Genomic DNA, 9,000 nt, shown 5'->3' with positions numbered 1-9,000 from the left:
TATCTAAAAATGACACGGGCAACGTATGCCGATCCCCATCAGTCATTCAATCTTCAATTACTTCCAAAGGGGTAGAAAGTCAAATATAATCACTTTGTACTCGTTTGAGTTGATTCTATTCGACTTTTTGATTTTGGTGCATGCATTTTATAATTCTCCACGTATTATATTTGTCGGCATGTGTATTTGAGTATAAAATAGTTTAATCTATTCACTTTTATGTGTTTTCTGCCTCTTCATATGTCTATGTGCTCCATTGATTAAGTTAATAATGTTCATATTAAACCTTCTTTTGGAACTAGGGGGTTATGTCTTTGCATACTTGTGAGGGTTTGGGAGTGAGAGAAGTCTTTGTGCTATGCAAGACCCCTAATATCTAAAGATAAGGTAAATGACACACATAAAAAAATTTAAAAAATATTTAGTAAAGAGTAAGTCCTCTTGGGGATTCTTGGGGGTTATGTTTATGCATACCTTTGGGGGTCTTGAGGGAGGATATTTTTTGTCTTTCGTAGAGGTATCCAATATTGAAGGTTTGGTAATTAAACAAAGAACAAAAGAATGAAAGTCATGTTTGGTTGATTTCAAAGATAAAGATTAATCAAGTACCACCTATTGGACTGGTGTATAGAGAGTGCTATTACCTTCCTTTCACATAATTGTATTCCCAAACCTTATTTAGTTGCACAAACTTTGACTATCGGTTCATTAACCCTAAGATTAGCTTAGAGACCGAACAACTAGTAGTAATTAATTTGATGTTCTTACCTCACTCAAGATGAAATAGGTTAGTGGCGACTCTATTAGACAAGATCTTAAATCCATAATTCTCTTTAATTTCTATGTCATCTTTTAGTCGAGGCGATTTGGAGGCTTGACGCCCTTTTAGGAAGGCAGTCCTCTAAGATGTTGCAACACCGTACATTAAAAATTATAAATACATAATTCTTAAGTTAAAGTTATAAAATTGAATGTTAGCCTTTCTATTTTTAAAATGTAAAAAATAAAAGGATAAAAAAGCAACTCAAATTTATATTAGTCAGATGACCCTGCAGTTTGATCATTTGTCTAAGTTGACTAGTTCGCTAGTTTTTTTCAATTTTATTGAGGCTGTTATTCTATGAAATATAACATTTACCCTACTTGAAAGTAGGCCAATTCTCAACCTAACTAACAGACATTTTATTTTATTTTTTGCTAGCATTACAATTAAAGGCATTTGTTATGATTTTAAAAAATTCTTAATTTTTCATATATTTAAAATTTTTTGAAATAATAATAGAATATGTTGTCATGCGTGTCAATGGTTGAGTCGAACTTATTGATTTGGTCAATTCAAGAACCGAAGTCTCAGATTCACTTATCAATTTGGTTATCATGATATTATACTTAATTGCAGATTTTATCAACTTCATTAATTAAATTGATGTCATTTTCCAAAATAGACTTACTAGAATGACTAATTGATAACTAATGAAAGGTGTTTATTAATAGAATTGAATCTCAGGGAATTCTTTAATACTTTTAAACACTAAGGTGGTGGAATATTATATTCTAAAAAATTAAGAGATGATGTTTGAATTTTAAGTCTAAAATTATATATATATATATATATATATGTACACACACACACACACACATATTTATATAACACAAATATTTCTATTAGTAAGCATAAGGGTGGAACCACACCCACTTTTGTGAATCATTATTGTATCATTTGGTACATTCCCAATCTAATAACCATCCAAAAAAAAAAAAATGCCCTTTCTTTACACACGATGTGACCTTTAACATTCTCAACAAGAAATAGATAATACAGCTTCCCTTTTTCAACCTCAGTTCTAACTTTACTCCCCAACAATCACTTTTGTTTTGGCATACAAGGATTTTATGGAGCTTGAATCATAAGGCAAAAGGGTAAGGTTATAGCCAAAGAAGAGATGATGCAAGGAATATTACTCAGTGATTCAAGACATGAAAATACATATAACAAATTTATTAGAACATCAATAGGTCTACTATTGCAAGTTGGGAATATAAAAGAGAGGAATGTTATACCTACAATGCTAAGTCTAAAACTATGAAAATGAAGCTAGGATATGAACAAAAGAGGAATTTAGGGGTGTAAGAACATCTAATTATTGTTATACTTATTTTCTCATTTTAATTCAAGTCTTTGGGGGGAGGGACGGAAGAGAGTTCTTTTCTCTTTCTATTTAAGAGCTTCAATCTCCTCTAAGAGAGAGAGAGAGAGAGAGAGAGAGAGAGAGGAGCTCTATGTAGGGATTCATGCTAAGATAAAATAGGCATGCAAAAGGGGGTGGTTATGGCAAGATTCCTTGTTTTCCTAATTTACTATCATCTTGGGTCTAAAATAATGAAAGGAAATCATTTCCACATTGGCGAGTGAGAGTGGTAAGCTAGATGGGGGGGAGGAGGTCTCCCATTGGTGAATTATCCCTTTATTATTGGAGAAAGTAGGGTAATTAAAAAGAAGATACATGTGAATAACAATGAGTTAGTTAAGATATTTTTGTGGTTATGAGTGGAATTGAGTGAAACGTAAGGTTGTATATGTGTGAAATTAAGTGATGTGTAGGGTTGTTAAAATGGGAATAGATTCACTATGGAACTTTAGCAAGGTTAAAATGAAATTAGGGTTCAATATTTGTGTAATGAGGGGCATGTGTTAGCAAATTGGACTGAGATTTGATGCAATTGAGGTTAATTAGGGTTCAATTATCATGAGTTTGAGAGCCAACATGAACTAGGATGAAATTTGGTTTGTATGTAGGGGTAGCTATGTAGGGTTAGGTTGAGTCCATGCCTATTTGCATGGATTTGGGCAATTGAAAGCAATCAGGCCCAACTAGCATCCAAATTGGAGAATTGAATCAAAGTTGGGCTCAATTGACCAATTGGAATGCCATTAAGTTCACATTTGGGATCAAGAGATGGAATCAAGCCTGATTGGAATAAAATTGGGCTCCAATTATAAAATTAACATGAATTTGGGCTCAATTTAGAGCCTTTGCAATGAAAGTTGGGTGTCCAAAAGACCTAGGGGTCAGGAAATATGGTCAATTTGGCTTATGGACCATAAGATTGAAGCCGAAAGGTTGTATTAGTTTGAATGTTGTGTAATTTCGTATGTTTGTGTCGACTTTGTGATTTGAGGTAGATGCATTTGTCTGTGTTTGTGTGAGCTTTGTGATCAGATTTAGGTGCATTTGTTTTTTGCATGCAAGCATTGGAGGTCCCATGAAGATAGGAGCTTGAACTCTTGTGTTGGTTTGTGTAGTCATTATGAATTGGTATTATGAAGTACCTATTTGGGCATGTGAAGTTCTTAGCAATGCACATTGAAGAAATCACTTCTTATCATGGTTTTGCAATGAGGTGGGAGGATGAGAAGAAGGACCCATTACATGGTCCGCTATCAATAGGAATTAGTAAATGTACATGTATTTTTTCCTTCAATTCAATTAGTAATCAAATAAAAACTCAAGATGAATATTTCCCAATAAAATTTAACTCAAAAAGGTCAAACAATAAAATCAATTATTGGGGAAAAAGAGATTCAAGAATCGCCTTAAAAATGGATGATTAACAAACCAGAAAACACATGAAAATTAACCCCAATACATACACAAATATCCCTATTAGTAAGCAATTGATCAATGGCACCACACCCATTTCCATAAAATTAAAGCATTATTTTGTACATTGCCCATCCAATAAACATCCAAAAATAAATGCCTTCTTCTCTTTATCCAGGATTTCTGAATTCTCCCTCCCTTCAGGTTCACCATCTCAGCTTTGCTGGGAAATACTGCATGAATTTTAAAGAGAAAAACCATTAGTATCTATCTATCTTAAGCAAAATCTATACATGCTTCTTCTATGCTTTTGCACAAGGTGTGGCAGCACAGCATTCAAACCTTGTCAATGAGGGAGAGATAATATGGCTTCACTTTTTCAACATCAATTCTTACTTTGCTCTTGCTGTAGAGGTCATATTTGCTGTGCCATATCAAACAAATAATTGGGAAAAAAAAAATTAGCAGAAGAAAGAAAAATTGATTTTAGAAATTGATTTTCAATCAAAAATTTTTTATTTTTTTTTTTTAAAAAAGGTATATTAATGAAGAAAAGTGAAGCTCATAATTACTTGAAAATCTGAAGCCACTTCAAATTCTCGGCATCCTCTTCATTCATGAGGTGTTTGTATGCTCCTGCCTTGTGCAAAGCTGCAAAATCAAATATATGCCTTTTAGAGATGAAACATCTTAGCTAGATTGCACAAAATAAATAACATCTTAATGTTATATTTCGAAGAAAGTTTCATTTAAACGTTCTTACGATAGAAAGAATGGTATCGGATTATGAACAAACCGGCTGAAGGCAAAGTTGTTTTATTTTCCTTGGCGACCTACAGATTAAAAATCAGGCATTTAGATTATAATTAAGTATAATTTAATGGGTATTGATCAAAGTGTTCGAATTATTAAAATGGCTTCTAAGATGAAAAAGACATATATTTGCTGTATGTATACCAAGTACATGTAGTCATCATGGCCCCATGATATCATCACATTTTCTAGGCCACATCCCTCTGAGTAAATACCATTCTTGGTGCTGTAAGCTGGATTGCTGTTATCAGGGTTATCCTTGAAATACTGCAATTTTCCAACACTTATATATTAAAGCTGGAGTACAACATTATTAGGCTTTGATTTAAGTTCATAATTTTTAATCGAGGGGGATAAAAACCTTGTGGTGAACTATTGATTCGTCGAAAGCGCACCCGAGTGGGAAAGTATCACCTGTAATAACAATATTAATCTTGGTTAGTCCAAAAACAAGTATAGAATAGAAAAAAAATTCATATTTTTCTTTATATTAAGAGGCATGTAATCCTCACCGACAACAGCCCACTGAGGAAGCCCTCCAAAGCTCGGATGAAGAAGAACCTTTCCGAGGTCTGAAACCCAACATATTCGAAAATGAGATATGCAAAATTAATTTCTCATCGACCTCCTTTTAATTATTGCTCATGTTTTTCATTAAATTAAAGACATAATAATAAATAATACAGGTTTTTAAATTTATAAAACGTTCACATTGCATGCCCACAACTAATATATACTATAATAAGATGATTTTTTTAATTTAATTTGAAAATGCCCTTTTAGTTGTTGTTCATATTTTTTATTTCATTAAATAAAAGACATAATAATAAATAATACATTTAGATTAAAAAATAAAAAACTTTTGAAACTAAGTATCGAAACGTTCACAATGCATACCCACACTTAATATATGTCTATTATAATAATGATAAAATACTTTTTAGTAATATTAGTAATATATTTACAGAAATCTAAAAGTATAATGACTATTAAAAAAATATAAATATATACAAACACTATAATTAATACATTTATTTTATATATATATATATATATATATATATAGGTATTTAATTACCATGAATAAGGCCAGTCAAGTGCAACCAATCTTCGTTAGGATAATCTTTCCTAATGGCTTCAGCAGTTTGCAGCAAGTGCTCAATCTGTGGTTCATCCAAGTCTGGATCACTGTCATCCACCACATCATTCAACAGTTCGCAGCATTCCCATATGCTCATCTCCACCTTATCCAATTTCCCATACTCCTCTCTCATCCTCTTCACCTGCATTTCTCATTTTCATCACTAATTACTCAATCAAAATGCACCCATATAAATAAATGATATGATATGATCGATATGGGTTCATCATGCATGATGGTACACAAATGGGCTTCTTAGTTTCTTACAAAGCCGTAACTCTGACTGATGTGGTTCAACCGGTAGAACTCCTCCACACCCTTCTGCCTCCCACTCTCAGCATCGTAGTCCCTGCCAACCAACAGATCCATTTTCGTAACTTGCAATAGAAAACCCACTAAACCCATTTAAGAAAACCAATTCATTAGTTAATCGAGTAATTACCTGAATGAATTGCCAAATGAATTGATTTCCGGCGCCAGAAACCCACCATCCAACACCATTTCTTTCTCCTCCGAACGAATCCTCTTCTCCTGGACTTGTGACTCTGGAAAAACAGTAAAACACAATTTTAAATTTAAATTTAAAACAATAAATCATATTTAAAAAATAAAATAAAAGAAAATATAAATATATATTATACCCATTTCAGGTTTCTCAATGAGGATGGTCATCTTCCCTCCAAAGAATGCGTATGATAAAGCAAAAACAGAGAAAATGCAAACAAAGCCAAGATGCAAAATCTTAATTCTTAACGATGGCCATTATCTGCTTGAAGAATAATTGCATTTATACTGAACCTGGCGGAGCCCTTCCCTGATATTTGGAAACTCTTCGAGTCCTTATCACGGCAAAATATGAAAAATCTCTTTTGAACTTTTAATGATTGGATAAGGACGTTGACAAAAGCCCTTCAGCCACGTTGATGGCAATACTATCCGCACTCTCTCTCTGCGCGTGTATACACCCCCCAATGGTTACAATCCGTGTCTGCGAGTTTGGATCACGCGCCGACGTGCGTCCGGAAAATCGTCCTAAGTTTGCGAATGGAAATACGGGAAAATCTAGAGGCGGTTTTTCAAATAAAAAATAAAAATGGAACTGCTGAGTCAGCTATGCGTGGGCGAAGACAACCTGGTAGGTTCTCTGACGCGGATACGAGTCAGCGGCTCAGCGCGGACGGGTGTGTTGACCCGCGGCTGAGCTGTCAACTTGCGAGCAAAAGCACGTGTTGGGGCGGAAGATTACCTTGCCCTAACAAATAATTAAATCTACGTAATTTAGGTAATTTTTAACTCATCATTATCCATTTAATTTACACTTTTCCATTTTTGGTATCATAATTAAACATTTTGGTTGGGGATAAAACAATAAACCTAATTGGACCCTCTAAACTACTAATGTCTCGTAAAGACGAAATTATAATAAAAATATGATATATTAATCTGTACGGTACATGAGAAATGTAAGAGAGATTGAATTTTCAATTAATATTCATTAAGGATATTCTTTTAGAGTCCATTTAGATTAATGATTTATTTGGGAAAATAAAAAGAAAGAAAAATAAAAAGGAAACTCATTTTCCTTCATATTTTCCTTCTATATTAAATATTATCAAAAATAGAAATTTTCTTTAATATGATTAAAAATTAAACATTAATAATATGTAAACTTAAAATTTTACCTATAAAAATAGTATTTTTTATTTATTTTTTCTCACTTTTCTCGATAATCAAACATGAAAATATCGATTTCTTAATATTTTATTCTTCTTTTTTCCACTACTTTTCAAGTTGCAAACGGAGCCTTAGTGATTAAATTTTAAAAAATTCTTAGTTAAAGATCTCGGGTTTGACTTTTGAAGGAAATGCAAAAAAGTGAGATATGGGATGGATTAAATTTGGTTCCTTATATAACCTATGGCAAGAGACCTTTTTAAAATTTAAGTCAAGAATTACAAGTAGTTTTTTTTTAAGTAAACATAAATTTATTAATAATCCATTATTTAATTTTATTTTAAACTCGTAGGAGAATCAGCAAGAATAAGGAAAAAATGCAACATGAAAAATTGTTTTTTTATCTTTTAATTAATGATATATATTGTGTAAATTGATTAAAATAGATTTTTTTTTTTTTTTTAAGTATGAGAAGACAAAAGTTAGGGAAATTAGTATAATGACTAGATATAAAATTGGCACTATCAAAGCGAGTTAAAAACCGTTTTTGTTGGCAACAATAGAAGTAAAGATAAGATGACTTATAAGGTTAATAATTAAAAGTTGGCGGATTTCATTTCTTTATATGAAAAATGAGAGAAATAAATTTTTCACCAGATTCTAAGTTTCAGATCAAACTTTTCATAAATAAGGGTTTGCGATGCTTTTGTTCAGTCATGAAGATAATAATAATAATAATAATAATAATAATAATAGAAAAGAGGCTAGTTTTGATGAGAAAGGAATTTCATATTCTTATCTCGTCTAGTGGTTTTGACTGCATTTTGGGTAAGAAAATAATTGTTAGGTGTCTTTAATTTTAAATTTGTAAATGTTGTGGTCATGTACAACTTTCATAATAACATTTCCAATTGTGAGAATATTATTTGTCTAGTTTTTTTAAATGGATGGATTCCATGAAAAAAAGAAGTTTATAACAATGTTATTTCTACCATCCACATCTTGAGTTTTTTTAGCGTACAAACTATACCTATATATTCCTTTTGGATTTTTTTTTTGTTAATCTCTTTAGAAATTCACTAGGCTTGGTTTACATGATAAGAAATAAATATATATTTTTTAAAAGGTAAGATAATTAATTGAGGCTAACTCCAATTAATGTGACCATCCATTATCAATTTTCATTTAAAAACAATTACACAAATTAAGTTCAATTCTTAGAATGTAACATAAACAAAGTAAAACTAAACTGAAACACATACGAATTTGTGAGTAGTAACAATATTTCTCCATTTTATGCTTTGTTTGACACATATGCGCCTTAAACGGGCATGACCCTTTAAATGCACAAAGGAGTGACAAAGCTTGCTATGCTAAAAATACTACATAACTCTAACTTCTAGATCTTGTTTGGTTATTAGGAATTGATATTCCCCAAAATATCCTCATTAAAAAGGAGGAACGGTTTTGATTCCTCCATTAAACCACCTTCCATAATCGATGGGAATACTAAATCACCTAATTGATGAGAGGGGCAGTTACGAAAGCATATTTCAAAACCGCCAAATCAATGTCTATAAAGTCTAAGTAACTCCTGTAAGCGCAATAAGGCACTCATAAATAACGGATCGCCGAAGGGTCAACCTCCACCATTGTAAAAGGGGGGCGTACGTGGGAAAAAGGTAAGACATCTCATTCATACCTATTCTTTTACTGTTGCAATAAACCTCTTAGCAAGTCCCTTACTTAAGCATCGGAGCGATCCCCTAG

At 32.2% G+C, this 9,000-nt stretch overlaps 1 protein-coding gene across 1 annotated transcript; it reads right to left on the bottom strand.

Annotated features, from left to right (window-relative positions):
- Positions 1–3,532: 3,532 nt before the first annotated feature.
- Positions 3,533–6,406, bottom strand: LOC131157982 (inositol oxygenase 1-like). The gene is made up of 11 exons (XM_058112480.1): positions 6,198–6,406; positions 5,999–6,101; positions 5,824–5,905; positions 5,494–5,698; positions 4,928–4,987; positions 4,777–4,829; positions 4,560–4,682; positions 4,366–4,435; positions 4,175–4,253; positions 3,945–4,026; positions 3,533–3,835 (listed from the first exon to the last, which is right to left on the bottom strand). The coding sequence occupies exons 1-11, from the start codon at positions 6,226–6,228 to the stop codon at positions 3,809–3,811; spliced, it is 915 nt and encodes a 304-aa protein (XP_057968463.1). The 5' UTR covers positions 6,229–6,406; the 3' UTR covers positions 3,533–3,808.
- Between the last annotated feature and the right edge of the window lie 2,594 nt (positions 6,407–9,000).

The sequence above is a fragment of the Malania oleifera genome, chromosome 6, assembly GCF_029873635.1.
Source record: "Malania oleifera isolate guangnan ecotype guangnan chromosome 6, ASM2987363v1, whole genome shotgun sequence".
NCBI lineage: Eukaryota > Viridiplantae > Streptophyta > Magnoliopsida > Santalales > Ximeniaceae > Malania > Malania oleifera.
The sequence above is the reverse complement of the archived record's forward strand: the minus strand, read 5'-3'. Positions and strand labels throughout refer to the sequence as shown.

What these genes read in the sequence shown, in the direction of transcription:
- LOC131157982 (XM_058112480.1), bottom strand. Translation starts at nt 6,228, where the DNA reads ATGACCATCCTCATTGAGAAACCTGAAATGG. An exon ending in CCGATACCATTCTTTCTATC is followed by an intron (nt 4,254 to 4,365) that starts GTAAGAACGTTT and finishes TTGATTTTGCAG; the next exon opens with CTTTGCACAAGGCAGGAGCA. An exon ending in AAGTGGCTTCAGATTTTCAA is followed by an intron (nt 4,027 to 4,174) that starts GTAATTATGAGC and finishes GATATGGCACAG; the next exon opens with CAAATATGACCTCTACAGCA.